Source organism: Natator depressus, chromosome 8, assembly GCF_965152275.1.
Source record: "Natator depressus isolate rNatDep1 chromosome 8, rNatDep2.hap1, whole genome shotgun sequence".
Taxonomy (NCBI): domain Eukaryota; kingdom Metazoa; phylum Chordata; order Testudines; family Cheloniidae; genus Natator; species Natator depressus.
This window is the reverse complement of record NC_134241.1, coordinates 12,340,828-12,361,418: the sequence shown is the minus strand read 5'-3', so window position 1 is coordinate 12,361,418 and position 20,591 is coordinate 12,340,828. Positions and strand designations below refer to the sequence as shown.

The window sequence follows — 20,591 nt, the reverse complement described above, 5'->3', positions numbered from 1 at the left end:
CAAGTGTTCTAGATTAGTGATTTAGATCAAACTTCTGCGCGTGGTTTTCAAGGGGTCATTCTGAATACAGATGAGCCAGGCAAGCTGCATATAAACTGTGTGAACGGGCACTCTGTTTAAACTGGGTTTATTAAAGCCAGCTCTCCCAGTGCAGACAAGGCCTGAGTGAAATGAGTTTTGAGCCCTCAGCTCATTTCACCCAAGAAACATTATCTCGAAAATCCATGACTTAGTTCAACATATTTGACAGCCTCCATTTAGAAGCCTAGGAGTAAGTCCACATGCAGACATACCTGCCTGTTGCTGCTAGCAAGTGGGATCAGGGTGTAGTGATTGCTGTGACACAGTGGGCGCCTGGGTTGTTACTTGGCCTCAAGACTCAGAGCATTTCAGCATCCAGTTCTGTCAGCTGCATCAGTGTCACTGTGGGATGAGCTGTTGGTGCAGGACATAGACAAATGGTAAGGATGGTTGCATGGGGAACCAGTGCAGCATTCCGTCCCAAAGTGCCGCATGACAGGGGAAAGTGTTTGGTTCATCACCTTGTGCCCTCATTTACATTAGTGCAAAACACGGATTTAGCAGCATTTTTTAACCATTCTGCACAGGTGTAAACTACTGCAGAAGGTCCTGGACAGTGGAGAATCTGGCCTCTAGTGCATTGCTGTCTCAGAGAATCTAAACTTTACCTTCAGTAAATGTGAACCAAGCATTCAGCCACCTATAACTGTAGCTTGTTTGGTACCGGACTGGAGGGGTAGATTTCCGCTAAAGTCTCCTGGAAATGCTATTATTACAACTGATTGGACAATGTGCAGCATCCTTTTGTGCATCATCGCATATCACGCAATGCAGATCATAATTCCAGTGGCGGCACTGAGTGCGTTCCCATGCAGATAATCCAGAGTAAGGGCTTTTTGCTTCCCAAGGCTGAGAAGCACAGGTGCAGTGCTGTGCTTCAGAAGATCTAGGCTCAGGGGTGGATTCTGATCTCATACCAGTGCAAATCAGTTGTAATGCCATGGAAGTCAGAAGAGTCACACTGGCATAAAACCAGCATAAGTGAAATTAGATTCAGGCCCCCAGTTTTTAGGCTGCCTCTGTACATATCATAGAGCAGGAACTAACTACACTGCTAACGTAGCTGTTGAGTCCAGGGTGAGCTCAGCTAGTGGTTACTGGATCCGTTTTATCTCACTGTAAAACCTTGGTAGTAGAGTTTGTCTTCATGAGACTAATAGGAACAGCTTCACACCAATTAGCTGGGCTCTGCCAAATTCTGCACACTTCAGGAGACTTCATTGGGAATGAAATAGGCTTTGCTTTTGCATAGCTATGCCAGCCTCAGAATCGATTTACAACATTGACAACCAGGTTTTAAAAAAGCTCAACATCTGACAGCTCTTATTGTCCTCAGTGCGAGCTGCTGGGTCCTGTACACTTTTGAAAATCCTGGCCTTACTGTGAATGTCAGTTTTAGAATCATAGAAGGGTAGGACTGGAAAGGACCTGAATTGATCATCTAGTTCAGTCCCCTGCACTAAAGGCAGGACTAAGTATTATCTAGACCATCCCCAACAGGTGTTTGTTCTTAAAAATCTCCAATGATGGAGATTCTGCAACCTCCCTAAGCAGTGCTTAACCACCCTGATAATTAGGAAGTTTTTCCTAATGTCCAACCTAAACTGCCCTTGCTGTAATTTAAGCCCGTTGCTTCTTGTCCTATCCTTAGAGGTTAACGAGAACCATTTTTCACCCTCCTTCTTGTGTACCTTTTGTATACTTGAAAACTGTTATGTCCCCTCTCAGTCTTCTCTTCTCCTAAACAACCCAGTTTTTCAATCTTCCCACATAGGTCATGTTTTCTAGACCTTTAATGATTTTTTTGCTCTTCTTGTGTCTTACCTGCAATACTCCTGCTACTACATCTCAGAATTATATTTGCTTTTTTTTGCAACAGTGCTACACTGTTAACTGGTATTTAGCTTGTGATCCACTATAACTCCCAGATCCCTTTCCACAGTACTTCTTCCTAGGCAATCATTTCCCATTTTGTATGTGTGCAATTGATTGTTCCTTCCTAAGTGGAGTACTTTGCATTTATAGAGCAAGGTTTTGGCCATTAGTAATTCTTATTCCTGACTTCGCCACTTGTGTGACCTTGGTTCAGTTATTTGATGTCTCAGTTTGCCTCAGTTTGCCCATCTATAAAATGGGTAGGATATTGCTTACCTATTTGAAAGGGGGTGTTGTGAAGCTTAATTAATAAACATTTGTAAAACCTTTTGGGATCCTAAGAATATAGGTGCTATCTATAGTAGGTACAAAGAATCACTTTTACTAGGATGCTGAAGTCCTGCCTAATAAGGGGAAATTCCAAAATCACATAAAGTTTAGTGGTTCTGTTTACAAGAGACACTTCGTATTAATATATATTCCTTACAGTACTCTTAGTTAATAATGGTGAGTAAACTGCAGTTGAACAGGACCCGTGGAAACAATATCATATTGTAATAAACAAATAGAGTAATGCTTTAATTATTTTCCCCAATATGAATTTGAGTTAGACATATTAAGACACTTTCCATAATACCAGTGGCTTGTTTTAAACATATTTATTGAGGATCAGTAGCTGTATCGGTTACATCTTTCCATATTAATAAATACGTTTTTAATAATCAGTTAGCATGTAAGGAGCAAACAGTGGCTGTTCCATAAACTCCAGTTCATTCTGAAATTAAGAAAATTAACTGTAATGTTTATGTTGAAATGTTGGAGAAACCTTAATTTAGGGCTCTACCATTGATAGTGACATTAACAACTATAGACTCCAATCCGCACCTTTGGTATTCTGGGGATCTCAAAGCCATGAGTTAAATACAGTCTTGCATTTTCAGGTTCTCGGTATATAGCTTACACAGCAATTACCAGCATTAGCCAGATGATTGGAAGACTGAGTGAAGGCTTAGGCCTGGTCTACACTTGGGGAAAAGGGGCGGGGGGAGGGGGGAATTGATTTAAGTTACGCAACTTCAGCTACATGAATAACATAGGTGAAGTCGATGTACTTAGATCTACGTACCGTGGTGTCTTCATTGCGGTAAGTCAACGGCTGACGTTCTCTCCGTCAACTCCGCCTGCGCCTCTCGCCCTGGTTGACGGGAGAGTGCTCAACGGTTGATTTATCGCGTCTAAACTAGACGCGATAAATCGACCCCCCACTGGATCGATCGCTGCCCGTCAATCCAGTGGGTAATGTAGACCAGCCCTTACTTCTTTCCAGTATCTCAACAATTGGTTTAGCAATGTTGTATTTTAAATTCCTTTCTGCAGGGGGATAATGATATACAGGATCTATGCATATCAGTGCTCCATTAACAGGGCAGTATCATATTTACTGATAATGCATAAAGGATCCCCCCAGCCACCATCAGTCTGCACTTGCATCTCTATCAGACTTAGTACGTTCTAATGATGGTCAATACAGTAAATTGCCTAGGCATGCTGTCCCTTTGATATGCACGTAGAACATTAATCTTTGCACTTTTATGCCGGGCTAAAAATAAACTCTTCTTTCTGCTGAGGTTCAAAGACCAACATTTTGCGCATCACTTACTGGACATGTTTCAGAGTATCACCTGTTGCAGCTGTCTGTTCAGTAAGCAAGTTATATAACTAGGATTAATAAAGGCTTACAGACTGATTGTGCAGTATAGTTCCTTGTATCTGTTCACCTTTGCACCAGTGAAACAAATATTCATTGCCATTGGATATTTTTCCCAAAAAAGCATTAGGCTTTCCTTTAAGAGCCACTGTGCTGAGCTTTCCTGGTGACTTACCATAGATCTGGTGCTTTGTATTGCTAACCGGAAAGCTCGGTTAATGGATAAAGTCAATATCAGTTCTGGCTGGTCGTGAGCAAGATGCATTGGTGGCTCCTATGTTCCAGGTGACTGGGTACTCCTTAACTCAAAGCACTGAGACTTGCTAGTGATTTTCATAAGTCTAAGCTTTATTGCTTATGCCTGCATTGTATGAATACTCATATAGAATTTACTAAAGACCCGAAGCCCTATCCTAGATTGCACTGGGCTCAGTGTAAAACCTGGGAGGGACTCTCTGAGGGCTAGTCTTTGTTTAGTTTCCAGAATCCTAGCCAGGAATCTGGAGGGGCTGTCCCCAGGTTATTACAGTGGCATCTTTCACTGGCTGACTGACGGTGGTTGTATTTCCTAGTGCATTGCTCCTTGAAGTCACCCTTTGGCTCTTTCTTGGAACTTGGCTTGCATTTTGCTCCTGTAGCACATAATAATACTTCGCAGTTGTATAGCACTCCTCATGCTTAGCTCTCAAAGCGCTTTACAAAGGGGCTTACAGGTCTGTATTCTCAGTTCACAGATGGGGAAACCAAGACACAGAGCGATTAGGTGGCTTGCACAAGGTGATGCAGTGAGTCAGTGGACAAGACAAAGAACCCAGGTGTCCTGATTCCCATGCTGTTGCTCTGTTCGCTGAGCCACATAGTCTCATCTCTTACTCCTGCAGCTGAAGTGTGGTGTTCTGATGGCAGTGACCAGTGTGGCTACTGAACAGGCACTGGACTCTAGCCTGGGACTTGAGAGACCTAGGTTCAGTTCCTTGCTCTGTCACAGACTTTCTGTGTGACTTGGGCAAGTCACGTTGTCTCTCCGTGACTCAGTTCCCCATCTGTATAATGGGGATAATAGCACTGCTGCACAGGGGTGCAGTGAGGGTAAATACGGTAAAGGCTGTGAGGCGCTCACATACTATGGTAACAGAGGACATATTACCTAAGTTAGATGGAAGCCGGTTATGGGCTTCAGTAGTGTTGTACTGAGTGTAGTCAGGACAGGATTTGGCTCTAAGACTTCTCAGCACGAGCCCATCTTTAATATAAAGCAGTTAGTCATTTCCTGTTTCACTGCCCCCTTCCTCCACTCACAGCCTCTCAGAGGAGAACCCCTTTCTGCCCATGTTAACTCCTTAGTGTCAGTGAACTGGCACACAGAGTGGAGATGGCCATGCTGGTCCCTTGTTCCATCTGCCCCACCCCTGCGGCTGTGCCCCCCTTTATCAGCGATGCAGGGAACATGTCTAAGAAGTGGGCATCTCCTGTGATGAATTCTTTGGCAGCCTTATTTTAAAATCAGTTGTAAGCACAGATAGCAGGTTTGGTTGTCCTCTCATTTACACAAATGTAACTCCCTGACTTCTGTGAAGCTATTCCCAGTTCACAGAGCTGTAAGTGAGAGGAGAATCAGGCCCACAGGTTTGGCATGATCAGAACTATCCCAGCCACAGATGTTTTTTGAAGGCTGTAATACAATAAAGTTTGTCGCTGTGTGCTTGTTTGTTTCCTTGCAGCATGTTCGTATATTGACATTTGTGTCGTGATGTGATATTTCAGGGAGGAAATGTGATCTGTGCAAATGTTGCTGCAAGCTTCAGCTCCTGAGTTTGCAGAGAGCTGTCAGAGCTGGCACCGCGTTTTGCTTTTCAGTTCTAGCTCTTCCTGTGATTGCATGTCATTATGTGTGACATGGTTGTCATGCACATGGCAAGTGTGACACGTGATGCTATAAAGTTGCTGAAGAATGCAGGAGAATTGACAGCGAGTGCCTGCTCATTTCCCATCCGGGAAGTTAATGGCAGATGAGGCAGCTTTGCTTCACTTCTCTTCATCCTGGTTCTTATTACACAGTGTCCAGAATCAATCCATCAGTGTGATATGTGACTCCTTTCATTGCAAAGCACCACAAAGTGCTCCACTCACTATATACATACAGGAGGGCAGCCACCTTCAGCAGTATCTTCTACAAGGATTCCTGTGCCATCAGGGTAGCAGGCAGCTTGCTCACAGCACATTATTCGGCAATGTAATCGCATTTGGTGAGGACATCCCTGCTCTTACAAGTGGTGTTCTGGGAGCTTGAACATCTACACAGAGCAGACAGGACCTCAGTTTAATGTCCTCTCCAGGAGCAAAATCTGATGTTTTTTGCACTGCGGTAAATTTGAAGTAACTCTCTCTGATGCTAGTGGCGTTACAACCACAGTCAGAATCTGGCCCCCAGTAAACACTATAGTACTCAGCCGGCCTGATTTTCTTCTCATTTACACTGATGTAACTCAAGAGTTAACTTCACTGAAGTCAAAAGAATTCTGCTGTATTTAGGGGAGAGCTGGGCATGGTTTATCTAGCTGGGAAGGATGAAGAAGTGAAATGACCCTTTTAGAACTTGATTCTATAGTTTCAAAGAGTCTCAGGCTCAGATTTTGATCTTATGACTCTAGGAACACCAGAATAACTCCACTGCAGGAGCTGAGGTGTATTGAGATGCAGGGCAGGATGCATTGCTGGTGGAAATTGGCCTGTGCTGATTTAAATCAATGCAAGATGTAGCCCATCTTCTGACCGTTATGGTTCCAGTCAGATGCTCACGAATCCAGTCCAAGGCTCATCAAAGTCTGTAGGAGCCTTTCCATTAACTTTGCTGTGAATTAGACTGGGCTCTGAATCGCAGTGCAATCTCCATTTGTGTGGGAGGGTGGGCAAGGAGGAATTCCAGTGAGTTTCTGCATGGTAGCCCATCATATTATGAAACAGTTCATCCTGAGGTATCTCAGGAGTATATAGCTGTAGTGTTGTACATTCCTACGTAGGGCTTGTGTCGGTTCAGTGGGACTGCTTGTGGAGTAGGGTACTACTGAGTGTGTCTAGAGAGTGGAAGCACTGAATCCATAGCCTTCCTCCACTGGCAGAGAATGGGCCCACCTTGACGTCTCTGAGGCCTGGGAGATAATAGATTTGAGAAGAGGCTTCCTCTTGTGATGGGCAATTCTGGGACACTGTGTTTGGGAAGTGGGAGCTCAGTGTCTTGTGGCTGAGCTGATGTTTCCAAACTCATCTCACCTAAGACAAAGCATTAACCTCACATTCATTCAGAGGGTGAAAAAAGAGCTCCATCCTTTAATTCTCCCCAAGGGATGAACAGCTTCAAAATGTAGAACGAGGACTTGCAGGCAGATCCTGGTCTGCTGTATTGCAGGGTGAAAGGGGTCACTCAGTATAAAAGAGATTGGTATCTGGCTGTCAGTATTTCCTAATTGGGGATTTAATATCATCCAGTTTGAACTCAGATTGCTCACCCACAATTACAGTTGATCAAATATTGCTGCATGGCAAACCTCCAGAAAAGGCTTGTCAGTTCAGTGCCTTCTGCTAGAGAGTATTGGATCCCTGGGGTGCACTTATGCGACTTGCCAGGGCAGTTGTTGAACAGCACACACTCCTTACTGAGCACCGGCGGGGGGAGCATGTGATCACAAATTATCATGGCACAAAACTAAGGAATGGTCTTGTTTTTGCAGAGGACCCCCCTATACGTAATAAGATAGGCATGGCCCCGTCACCTCCTTTGATTACCCCCCACCCCCTGTCCGCCCGCCTGCCCACTTCCCTGGCCTTTTGGTACTGTGGCCAGTGGGGTAGTGTGTGTGTGATTGGGAATGTGCAGAGAGCCCTATCAGGCTGAAAGCCCTGAGTCTGCCTGTCCATCTGTGTAAGCTGCTAACCTACCTAGGCACAGCGTCTCTCCGTTCTGGCTGGGGTAGATCAGCATTGACTCATTATTATGGAAACAGTACCTCACTGAGAGAGAGACAGGATTCCTGAGCTCCTTGAAAAAGCAGCACTATCCTTAACAACCACATTCTTCTGCTTCTAGCTTCACAGTCTAAGAATAACAAGAGTTTCATTGGCTTCTCGTCCCCATCTGATAGCCCTTAAAGTAAATGACTGTAATAGCTGTCATAGCTTGGCTTACCGCATCTCAGCAGAGGCTGGAGTACCCTACTTTTCGCTTGTGCTTTTTCACGTTAGATTTCCCAGCTCTGTACAGACCAGTGATATAAAAATCCAGGCTGGCTATTTCTTTCCTGAAGTGGCACTTTGTCCACGTGATTATTCTCAGTGATCCCCTTCAGTGAGCTCTGAGGGGGAAAAAGCCCTCTGATATCACAGGGACCAATGTGAGGAGATGGATGCAGACAGATTTAGCCGGAGGTAGGGTTATTTGTTTGACTTCGGAATCAAAACATGTGGGAGGTTGCTGCCAACAGATGTGTAGTAATGCTCGCAAGACAGGAAGAAATAAAAGTGCCACATGAAGAGAAAAAATGGCTTAATCCCTGATGGTGAGAGAGGAAAGTATTTAATTCCTCGAAAGATAGGTTGTTCCCACAGAGACCTCGGCCCAAAGCTTTCGTATTGGTTATGGCTCTCTTGAAATCTGGGATTTTGCTGAATGCAGGGTAAAAGAGGCAAGAATGGAGTGTGTGAAGAACAGATGAATTCTTATTGATAACAGTCATCTGTTTTTAAAAAAGAATAAAATATGCCATTAAACATTGAATGTGATGGCATGTTTATTACTCCTGAAGTTGGTAATATTATGAAGCCAGTTTAGCAGAAGGGGAAACTTAGGCGGAAAGTGGCTGAGGCCACAGAGACAGCAAGTAGGAGAGCCAGGCTTGGAACTCAGGAGTTCCTGGCTCCTGGGCTTGTGTTCAGACCACTGAGCGGCTTTGTCAAACAAATTCAGCAGCTCCGTGCTTACATCTATTGAGTGTGGAAGCTTCTGAGGTGCAGGAGGTAGAGGCGGCTCTTAAGGCTGTAGGACAGGGTGGCAGAGGGAGGTAAGCCAGCAAACTCTCTCATGCTGTGTGGGGAAAACGCATTCAGTGATTGACAGTGTCCCGAAGAACTGACAGCTGCTCTCTCTTGTATCATTGTCATATTGCCTAGGGCTGACTCCTCGTTGTTTTTTTTAGGGCTAACGGATTCCCTTAAGGGAGCAGTAAAAATAAATGAAAGACTGAGGGGGTCACTCCCCCTTTTAAAGTTAAGGAGAAGCCTTGTTGCAGATAGCCTAACACAGCTCAGTGCAGTGTGTGGTTTTTCTTGTGCCAGAGGCAGCATCAGACTTGGTAGCGTTCCTCGTAGCTTCCAGTGTAATGCAGACCTGCCCGAGCTGGGCTGGAGGAATAAGGAGACCTCTAACCTGAGTCTCGTCCCCTGCACATTTGTGCTAATTCAAATCATTTCATGATCAAACTTGCAAATAAAAACATTGCAAGTTTGGGACTCTGCACAATACTTTCTGTTCAGACTAAAGTGAGGGAGAGTGATTTCTGGGAGAAAAGGAATGTCTGGAATGGCTGTTAAGTCCTTCCTGGACATAGCTGTGTGCAAGGATATGTCGGGCGAGTAATGGCATCACAGGGTGGGCAGCTTTCCTGTGCAGAACTAGGTGATTGGGGGCATCATTAAAAAGGGAGAGGGAAGGTAGAATAAATTTAGAGTAGTGTGGTCTAGAGGTTAAAGCAGGCATTGGGAATCAGGACTCCTGGGTTCTATTCACAGGTCTTCCACTGTCTCATTGTATGGACAAGTTTGGACCGATCAGTCTGTTCCATGATCTGTAAACTGGGGATATTGTGAGGCTCTGTTCATCCATGGTTGTAAAACACTTGGGGTTCCCTAGATGAAAGGCTCTACAGAGCTGCAAACTGTTGTTGTTTGGTAAGATGCCTGTTTAAACAGTTTTCTACATTCTAAGGCCAGGATTTAGGGATCATAATGGCACAATAAGGCATTCACTGAAGTGGACTCCTGAAAGCATAGCGGGCACAAGAAGGCAGGACCCCAGTCCTCCGTTGGCAGGCTTTCTTGGAAAGGAAAGTGCTGTCGAGAAAAGGAAAGTTCCCAGATGACGGCAGCATTTTCAGTGGTTGCTGTGAATGCTTAAGGAGCAGCATTCTAAGCATCCAGGTGAGTCCACCGCACAGCTGGCTTGCATGCTGTGGCTGGAATCCTGCCTCAGTTTCAGAAAGCCTGATGGCCACAAAGCCAAATACTCAGAGGGGATTTACTTAATGATGTTACTGATCTGGGCCTAAACCTCTCTGCCTAGTTTCTGGCTAAAACGTGGGATCTTTGGGCACTTTCAGTGGTTACCGCAATCTAGAGGGAGTTTGGAAAACTCTTCGCTAAATTCCAAACTCCTCGTGTGTATCCCCCAAGCTCAAATTCACTCCCTAGGGTTGAGTAGCCCAGCAAACACAAACAAATTCAGAGCAGCTTCTGGTGCCAGTATATAGTGTGGGCCAAGTTCATTCCTTCTGTAACTTCATTGAAGTTAATTGACCTTGATGGGGTTACATCCGTGATACTTTTGACCCATTATATGTTTTCCAAAGTTAAATGGAAAATTTCCCAAACCACAGACACACATGGTTTCACCTGTGCTTTGACTATAAGCTCAGTTTATCTTCATTCTTTCAGTGTGCGGTCCTGGACCTGAACAAATAAACCCCTGACTGTAGGGCTCGGCTTCGAGGTACTTCAATCTTTATACAGTTTTTAAAACTCATTTACAAATATTCATGCTGTCTCAGCCAGAAGTGTGCATTGGGCTCTATCGCTAATCCATGGGATTCATGTTCAGATACCTTATGCAATAATGCTTTCCACTTCTGCTGTGGATCATCACCTGCTGGAGAAGATCAGTGGGCCTGATCTTGCATTAAGCTGGTGCCTAGGGGACACAACCAAGACTGGGTCCCCATTGTACTATGTGCTCCATATACACATTGTAAGAGAGAGCTCCTATCCCAAACATTTTAAGGTATAAATAGACAAAGCAAAGGGTGAGAGAAAGAAAGGATTATTATTCCTATTTTACAAATGGGAAACAGAGAGAATAAGGGTTTGTCTACACAAACAATGAGTTTATGGCAAGCTGGGGAGTAACTCTACCCCGCACTAGCCTGCCGGGCACTAACGGTCTCTGTGGACCCTGCTGACGCACACTAACAGTTTCAAAGAGGATTAGATCAGCGTGCATTAACAAATTGTTAATGAGCGTCAGCAGGGTCTGCATGCACAGTTATCTCATGACAGGCTGGTGCAGGATAGATTCACACCCCACCTTTCCTCAAACTAAATGTTTGTCTAGACAAGCCCTAAGTGACTTGCCCAAGGAGTCTGTGGCAGAGCTGGGATCTTCACCCTGCTTCAAGAGTTCCAACTCAGTGCCTTAACCAGCAGACCATCCTTCCAATCACAGATCAATTTCAGATGCCCTCACCCTCCTGAGGCAAGTAAGCATTGTTATCCCTATTTACTGATTGGGAAACAAAAGACCGAGTGGTTAAGAGACATGCCCAAGCTCATGCAGCAAGTTAGCAGCAGAACCAGAAATACAGCCCAGACCTCCTGAAGCCTAGTGCCTTGCTATAACCACTAGGCAAAGCACCACGCTTGTGGATAGTGCTTTACTGTACATTTTGAAAAGCATAGCCTCTCCAGGACCTGAAAACTAAACACTTAGCAAAGTCGATTGTGGATATTTTTCTGTTTTCACATTATTTTTCTTTTGAAAACATTAAAACCATCCCCCACTTCTCCCTCCCCCCCCCCAATAAGCGCAAATGGGTTGTTTTGGTGCAGTGTCCTGTTTACTCTTGCACATCCTTCTCTTTCTCATCTGACGGCAGTCACCCCACCCGCATTGCAAGCAGTGCAAAGTATTTTTTTTACAGCAGCAGCATCTGACTCTTTTAACACCTTCCTTGACCCATCGCTTTAAGCAGCCGAGTTGTTATCCTGGAGGTTCTTTAATCCTTTTTATTTTAAGGAAATGAAAATTAGTGATGTGTAATTGCTCACTGGTTGTTTCTTTACCTCTGTTTGGGCTGTCTTGTCTACCATCTGCTTCTCAGTTAGAGGAAATGCCAAGGTATATGGAGGGGGAGTCAATCTATGCCCTTTTCATGCTGTTACAGCTCCTGGGGCACACCTAAAAAGATGCAGGGCACACATCTTTCTACATTAATCACTGCTTATGCAATTACATCAATTAAAAACAACACCTACAATGGCAACGATCCCTATGGGTTGATAGATAACCAAGAAGGTTTAGCATCCTGTCGAAATAGCCAGCATGTCTCAGGAGGTCTCCCATGATGCCACATGTTCCTTTTAGTGGAGTGCAACTGTGGCTCCTGATGCAGTGTTAAACCACTGCCTATACCACTGTATATTAGTCCATTAAAGGATAGAAAAAGAGATTGCACTTCCCATGATGCCCACACAGTACAAGCTTTTGTCGCGAAAGCGCATTCTGTCCCGAGAGTGTCTGCAATGTGGGTCACTTGAACGTTGAGATTTGCTGTGAGGTCAGGGGTGAAACACACGGGGTTTTGCCTCTGTGCTGAACATTCACTGTCCTTCTCATTTGTGAAGCTGTTGCTACATGAATAGGGACCCTGGTGTTTTCAAAGACCTACATCTAGTGTCAGCATATGAGCATTTTTCTTCCTGTAAGTTAGGCCTGGTCTGCACAGATTGTGTCACAATATAACTGTGTCAGTTAGGTGCTTTTTATTGAAATAGTTCCACTGGTGGAACCCCTAGTGTGGTTGCAGTTATAACAATATAAAAGTGCTTCGGCCCGTGGAGCTTACTCCCCTTCTCATGCAGGAATAGGCTGTACCAGTATATGGATTTTTATACCGGGATACTGTGGCCATGCTAGGTGGGGTTCACCCTGTCTTGATGGAGGTAGTTAAAGCGGTGCAACATGTTGTGTGTAGGCTGGATCTTCATCTTTTCAAATGTATTTTGTTAGTGTCCAAAAAATCATGGACATTTCATAAGCGACTTGTGATTTGGGGGGCCTCAATTTTGAGGGCCCAACTTGAGATACCAGATTTTCATAGGGTGGTGGCTCAGCGCTGTCTAAGCATCATGCCTTCTGCATGGCTCAAGTCAGGCCTCCAAATCTGAAGCACCCAAAATCACTAGTCAGTTTTGAAAATTTAGGCGTGTGCGTAAGAGCCTTGGTCTTGCCAACACTTATGACCAAGCTTACCTTTAAGCATGTCAGTAGCCCCGTTGACTTTGATGGGACTGCTCGTGATGGGAATGATTAAAGTTAAGCACGTGCATAAGTGATGGCAGGATCAGGGCATTAGTGATAAATAGTTTGTGGTCAGGTTTCTAATGATAAATTCTTTACCTACTGCAGCTCTTTCTTATGCTCTCCTTTTCTTCTCCTAGGATTACGCCCCTGCTAGAGCAGTCTCCTCCACAGGTTTCCCCAAGCAGTCTGTCTCTCTCTGAGATTTCGGAGGTCAACAGGACATGCTCACAAGGAATGAGCCGCTACGACCTGGATGAGATTGATGCTTGCTGGCTGGAGCTTGTGAACATGGAGTTCAGGGAGATGGGTAGGTGCTGCTGTTATTTCTCTGCTTGCCGGGGAGCACACTGAGTTGGTATTATGCCTTATTAATTATGAAAACAAAAAAGATTGAGGCCTTCAGTGCTGCTTTCACCCAGTAGAGCAGGGGTTCTCAAACTGGGGGTCATGGTTTATTAACCTCAGAGGGTCACGAGATGGTTACGTAGGGGTCATGAGCTGTCAGCCCCCGGCGTTGCCAATATAAAAAGTTTGAGAACCACTGCAGTAGAGCAAGGAGGCTGATTTACAGAACAGATAACAGAATCCAGACTCCCACTGCTGCGCTTTAACTCCATGCCCATCTCTAGCTTCATCTCCATACTGCTCCCCAAAGCACAGTACTGCAGGAAGTGCCCCGTGGCCAGGAGAGGAAAAGGAAAGGTACCACACCGACATCTACTCCTCTTCCCGTGACTCTCTCCAAAATCACAAAGGCCCCACTCAACTGTCTTCTTGCCAAACTGACAGATGGAGTCAGAGGAAAGCAATGGCATAATTTCTGTCAAAATATAGAGAGCTGAGGAATATCGGTTATGGGGCGCCTTTCATTTTCCAGTTGTCTGTACATGGCACAGCATGGTATTGCTAGCATAACTGTAGCTTTTTATCACTGCACATTTTAATCCATTTCAGTTAAACAGAAGTAAGTGGGATTGGGAGTTAGCCCATTAGTGTTTATGATGTTGAGGTGGGCAAACTTGTTAGTACTGAGACTGGGTTGTAGTTACTATGGAGGAACTTTCCAACCCTGGCTGAGTAAGGGTTACTGTGTTGTGATTACAACCACTAAGCTAAGAATAGCAGACTACTAGTAATTTAAGTATAAACATTCAGCTTTTCACAACAGTGGTTGGAATTTACTGACATAAAGTGCTACTCCCAGAGACAGTGGTCTGCAAGGGAGGGAGTAGATGTGATATAAAATACCTTAATAAACAGAATCATACATTGCTTTTTAGGAAAGACATGTTCAAAACGTACAGTTCATGAGCTAAATTCTGCATTGATCAGTACCCTATGAGAACCTCTTTATTGCAGTGGAATCACACAGAGTGTAAATTAACGCGGAATTTGGCCCCATATATTTGCTGATCTTCTGCATTCTTGTTTTCAGTGAATCTCTTCTCCTTTCACTGACTAATGTTTTATTAGCCAGATTTGGTATCATTATCACCATGCATATAAGAGAATTCTAGAGGTGTTTTTGGAGCCTGGTTAACTATGTTAAACATTCATTGCCTCTCCCGCAGCCTCAGTAGTGAATCACAGACAGCCTAGCCCATCTTAGCAGCTTCAGCCCTATAGGTATCACACCCTGTTTTTGCCACAGGTTTTGAAACAGTGATTTTGGCCAGGTCTTTGCACTAAGTAAACAGCGCAGCCATAGGAATCATACCAATCAGCACTAGTCTGAAACGTTGCTGTCTGTCTTCAAAGGAACCAAACTTCCTATCACTCCACAGATGAAGCTTCTGTTTCTGAGAAATCACTCTGCATCCTTTCTGACTCTGATGGATTGTTAGTGTCATCGGTCTTGACACCCTCTTTTGAGCTTGGTTGCTGTGCAAAGTACTGCTTGCTGCCAATGAAATAGGGTTTTTTTTTTGGTTTTGTTTTTTTTAACAATTAAACTGTTTATTCAGTCAGCCATTCTTGCACTTTACAGCTGGAATTCTGGGAACTCAAAAACAACATCTTTGCCAGTGAGCTTCTTGTAGACACCAGAAAGTGTTTCCACCTTATGTTCAACATTATTCTGTTGTGCTTTGTCCAAATGGACCTTGATGAGTCTGTTGCCGTCTAGTTTCACGCGGAATGTCACGTGGTTTTCACTAGGGAAAACCAGATCTTCGAGAATGGCATCATGCACTGCAGTAACTGTATGGCTCCTGGGACGCTTTTGCTTGTTTTTTGTATGGCTTTTCCTTGTTGGTTTGGGCAAAATCCTTCTCTGAGCAATGAACACTACATGCTTGCCGCTGAATTTTTTCTCCAGCTCACAAACTAATCGGACCTGGATCTTCTGGAAAGATTTCAGCTGAGGAACTGGTACAAAGATTATGATTGCATTTTTACCACCCCCTACTTCAATTTCCTTAGCTGCCGTGATGTTCAAGTCTCTCAGCTGAGCTTTTAAATCAGAGTTCATCATCTCCAACTCCAGGAGAGCCTGGGAAATAACAGACTCGAATTCATCTGGCTTTCACCATTGGGCTTCACAATCGTTGCGCTAGAACTGAACATGGCCTTTCTCTCTCAGTTGTATTCCACTTCTGATTCTTCCTTGTAAGTGTTTCAAGGGCTCATAGAAGGTCAACGGCCAGAGATTTGGCTGCTCCAAGGATCAGTTTGGTTGAATTAAATCTGACTCACTTTATTATTTCTTGCATAATGACTGGTTTCAGAGTAGCAGATGTTTTTAGTCTGTATCCGCAAAAAGAAAAGGAGTACTTGTGGCACTTAGAGACTAACAAATTTATGTTATGCTTTATGCTCAAATAAATGTGTTAGTCTCTAAGGTGCCACAAATACTCCTTTTCTTTTTATTATTTCTGTAAAGCATGAGGTTACAAATCCATTGTCTTAAAGGATTTTCAGCTGCCACATTAATTGTTAACTTGCAAGACTGAGATGAGAACACTGGTTTCACAGCTTGGGGAGGAAAGGGGACTTATCCATGAGGCGCTGGAATGTGGCTGGGCCCCATGTAGCCCAAAAGGGAGGAAGGTGTACTGGAATAGCCCATCCGGGGTGGAGAATGCTGTCTTTTCTTTAGCTTGTTTGGTCAGAGGAATCTGCCAGCACCCTTTTGTCAGATCCAGTGTAATCAAGAATCGGGCACTACCCAGTCGGTCAACCAGTTCGTCGATGCGTGGTATGGGGTATGCATCAAACTGGGATATTTCATTCAGTCGGCGGAAGTCATTACAGAATCTCATGGTACTGTCAGGTTTAGCACTAGAACAATTGGACTGGACCACTGACTGTAAGATTCTTCAGTAACCCCTAATTCTAACATTTTCTTTACTTTGGCCTTGATTTCTTCTCTTTTGGCTGCTGGGATTCGGTAGGGTCTCAATGTTACCTTGGCTCCGGGGATCGTGCGGATATGGTGATAGGTCTCAGTCGTCCGCCCTGGTTTTGTAGAGAACACATCTCGGTTGCGATTAATCATGTCGGCTGCCTCGATCTTTTGGATCAGTGTCAAGTTGGATGATATCATTACTTGCTTGTGTAAGTTATCCTCCTGGGGAAGGGTCTCCTGCATGACTAAGCATGCCTCTCGATCGTGCCAAGGTTTTAGAAGATTGATGTGGTAAATTTGCTCCGATTTCCGGTGGCCCTGGCTGCCGCACCTTATAGTTCACCTCTCCCACGGCTTTGATTATTTCGTAGGGTCCCTGCCACTGGGCCAACAGTTTACTTTCTGCTGTGGGCACCAGTACCATCACCCGATCCCCTGGCTGGAACCATCGAAGCTTCGCTTGGTGGTTATAATGGGTTCATTGGGTCACCTGTGCGCTCTCCAAGTGCTCCTGTACAATGGGCATAACTCAGGCTATCCGATCTCTCATCTGCAGTACATGCTCAACTACGTTCCTTCCGGGATTTGGCTCCTCTTCCCAGGCTTCTCTGGCTATATCCAATACCCCCTGAGGGTGGCGCCCACATAGTAGTTCAAATGGAGAGAAACCCGTGGAGGCTTGCGGAACCTCCCGGATGGCGAACATGAGGTAAGGCAATAGGGTATCCCAGTCTTTCCCATCCCGGCTCACCACTTTCCTGATCATGGCCTTGAGGGTCCTATTTAACCTTTCCACAAGGCCATCTGTTTGCGGGTGGTATACAGAAGACCGTAGGGCTTGTACATGGAGCAGTGATCAGAGATCTTTCATCAACTTGGACATGAAAGGTGTCCCTTGATCAGTCAATATCTCCTTGGGTAGCCCAACCCGGGCAAAGATCTGTACTAGCTCCTTAGCTATTGTCTTGGAAGCTGTGTTGCGCAGGGGAACAGCTTCTGGGTACCGGGTTGCATAGTCCAGTACAACAAGCACATGTTGGTGGCCCCGAGCTGTCTTCTCTAGGGGCCCTACCAGATCCATGGCTATCCGTTTGAAAGGAACCTCTATTATTGGAAGAGGTATCAAAGGAGCCCGCAAGTGCGGGCGAGGGCTATGTAATGACACTCCGGACAAGAGGTGCAGTATTGCCGGACATCTTCATGTACTCCTGGCCGGAAGAACCTCCGCAGGATCCGTGCCTGGGTTTTTTCTACCCCTAGGTGTCCTCCAAACAGGTGACTGTGGGCGAGACTCAATATGGCTTTTTGATGTTTTCGTGGCACCAGAAGTTGTTGTATCTCTTGCTCCTGCATTTGCACCACGCGGTACAGGAGATCTTTCTTCACTATAAAGTAAGGTCCGGGACCCCAGACCGTCCCATCCACAGGTATCCCATCGATCTCGGCCACCTCTTTCCTGGTGTTATCATATCTGGGGTCCTCCACCTCGTCCCGCCCAAAAGTCTCTCTCCCAGGACTAACCTGCCCAAGCTCCCAGGGGCCAGCTTCCGCTTCTTCCAGCGCCTCGCCACCGTCAGGGCTGGGGGCAGCTTCTGGCTCACCTTCTGTGGTGGAAGTTTCTCTGTTGGCTGCTCGCGTCCATCTGCCTACTAGGGAGGTCTTCTGGCCCTGGGTCAGGATCCGGGTTCCCAAGGCCTTTGCGGCCTTCCTCTCTTTTTTTGTCTTCCGGGTCTTTCGGGGGGCTGAGAACAGATCCTGAGAAATCTCAGTGAACATCGGGGGTTGACATTCCCCCGGTGACGAGTCGCTGTCCTCAGGGTCCCCACCTCCATCCAGCCTCTCCTGGGGGAGTAAATTATCAAACCCGGATAGTCCCTCCCAATGACTACAGGATATGGGAGTTTAGGAACTACGCCCACGGTCACCCCAGTGGGGTTTCCCTGAATCTCTATCTCCATTGGGATGGTGGGGTAATGGCTCACGGCCCCATGCATGCACGTCACTGCTACGCGTTTGGCTTGTAGCAGCTGACTACTTTTTACCAGCTTACCCAATATGAGGGTGATGGCACTCCCAGAGTCCACCAGCGCTGTAGTCTCTACGCCATTTATCCTCACTGGCCTGGTGTAATTATGCGAGGCTAATGCGACCCCCGTGAGGTGGATAAGGGAGCATGGGACCTCCCAATCCCCCAAGTTACATTGCATAGGCTCCTCGGTGCTGGGACACTGTGCTGCTATGTGTCCCCACATGCATAACATCTATAATTGCTTTTAATCATTCCTGTATCCCGGGGGTTAGGGGTTTAGTCCCAGGGTTCCCCCCACTCAGGCCAATCCCTTCCTTCTGGGGTCCCCGCTGGTTTTCGGCACCCCCTTCTTCCACCTAGGACTCCCCGGGGGTTTGGTTGCCCAACCTTCCAGGGTTGGGGTCAGGTGCTTGCTTTGAAAGGGGCCTTCCTTGGGTAGTCGGGTCAGTTCCCTGGCTGTCATCCATCTTTCTACCAGTTTGATCATCTTATCGTACATGGACGGATCGTTCTGGCCTACCCATTTGCGGAGATCTGGTGGCAGTCCCCGCATGTAATGGTCTATGACCAGGGTCTCCAAAATCTCCTCTGGCCTGCACACCTCGGGCTGTAACCATTTGCGCGTGAGGTGTATGAGGTCGAATAGTTGGGACCTCGGGGGTTTGTTCTCCTGGTATTTCCACTCATGGAACCTCTGGGCCCTTACCGCTGCCGTTACCCCTGATCGTACTAGGATCTCTGCCTTCAGATGGGTATAGTCAATGGCATCCGTGGCAGGCAAGTCAAAGTAGGCCTTCTGGGCCTCTCCACACAAAAAAGGGGCGAGAATGCTGGCCCACTGCTCCTGGGGCCACGCCTCACGCTGAGCTGTCCTTTCAAATGAGAGGAGATATGCCTCTACGTCATCTCCTGACATCATCTTTGGCAGACAACCAGTGGCCCTCAGGGTTCACGTCCCGTCGGACCCCCGGGCCTGGGTGGTGAGGATCTTCAGCTGGTCCACCACCTCTCTCAAGAGGGCACGATCTTGGGTCACCTGGCTCATCAATAATTGATTGGTTTCCTGCTGTAGCCACGTAGACTCCTGTTGTGCCATTGCCTGAACCTGTGTGGCCTCCTGCTGGGCTGCCGTGGCTTGTACCAGAGCTCTGACCACCTCCTCCACTGTGGTACAAAGCAAACAAACAAACCAAAAAAAAAAAATCCAAAACCCCAGTGCACACTTTTTTTTTTAAACCTCTTTCTTCCTCCACGCTGTGAACAAAGTCCCACTCCTGACACCAGTTGTGACAAAGCTCTGTCCTTGCCTCCGTGGGTCCCACGTTTCCTGGCAGATTTCGCTAGCCTCAGAGGCTCATTGTGACCCTCCACGTAACCCTTCTCTCTCTAGAGACAAGGGTCACAGTCTACTGAGCCATTTTCATCAGAAGCCAGCGAGAGAGGTGAGGAGAAGTTATCCTTCCTTGCACAGTCTCTGTTGTCTCCCAGTCTCAGTGATTAATCAGGGGGTAAAGGTGTGGGGGAGCTCAGGCCCACCCTCTACTCCAGGCTCCAGCCCAGGGACCCTAATAGTATCAGCTATGGTAGCTGACCTTTTAGAAACATGACATGTACAATTCCCTGGGCTACTTCCCCCACAGCAGCCCTCACTTCCTCAAGCTCCTCTTCACCCTTACCTCAGGGCCTCCTTCCTTGTGCCTGATACGGTGTGCACTACTCAGCCTCTCCACCAGCACAGCTTCTTCCCACAACTCCTGACATGCACACCCACCTGACTAACTGGGAGGTTTTTAACTAGTTTCAGCCAGCCCCTGATTGGCTTCAGGTGTCCCAATCAACCTAGCCTTCTCCCTGCCTTCTGGAAAGTTCTTAATTGGCCCCAGGTGTCTTAATTGACCTGGAGCAGCTGCCATTTCACTTATCCTGGTCCTAGGGATTTGTCTGGAGCTAATATATCTATCTCCCACTACTTTTCCATAGCCATCTGGCCTTGCCCCGTCACAGTAGTTACCTGGGCACTTTCTGAGACAAGTAAGCAGCTTTCCTGAGAAACAAAAGATTATCAGAGTAAATGTAAAGTTTAGTAATTGATCACATAAAAAGCTTTAAGTCAGTTAAAAAAACCTTCCTTTGTCATGAGCACATGCCAGTAACCAACTACTGTATCCTGTAAAAATATTCTGGTTAAAGAGCTCCTAGCTTATAAAGA

The 20,591-nt window shown here is 46.0% G+C and overlaps 1 protein-coding gene and 1 pseudogene across 2 annotated transcripts in view; one reads left to right on the top strand and one right to left on the bottom strand.

The window, feature by feature from the left end:
* The window catches only part of JADE2 (jade family PHD finger 2), a 158,725-nt gene that overhangs the window by 74,596 nt on the left and 63,538 nt on the right, over positions 1-20,591 (top strand). For both annotated transcript variants that reach the window (XM_074960444.1, XM_074960445.1), the window contains one exon: positions 13,145-13,314. In XM_074960444.1, coding sequence (XP_074816545.1) covers positions 13,145-13,314 — 170 coding nt within the window. The remainder of the gene's footprint in view (positions 1-13,144; positions 13,315-20,591) is intronic.
* On the bottom strand, positions 14,830-15,581 carry LOC141992746 (small ribosomal subunit protein eS7-like; annotated as a pseudogene).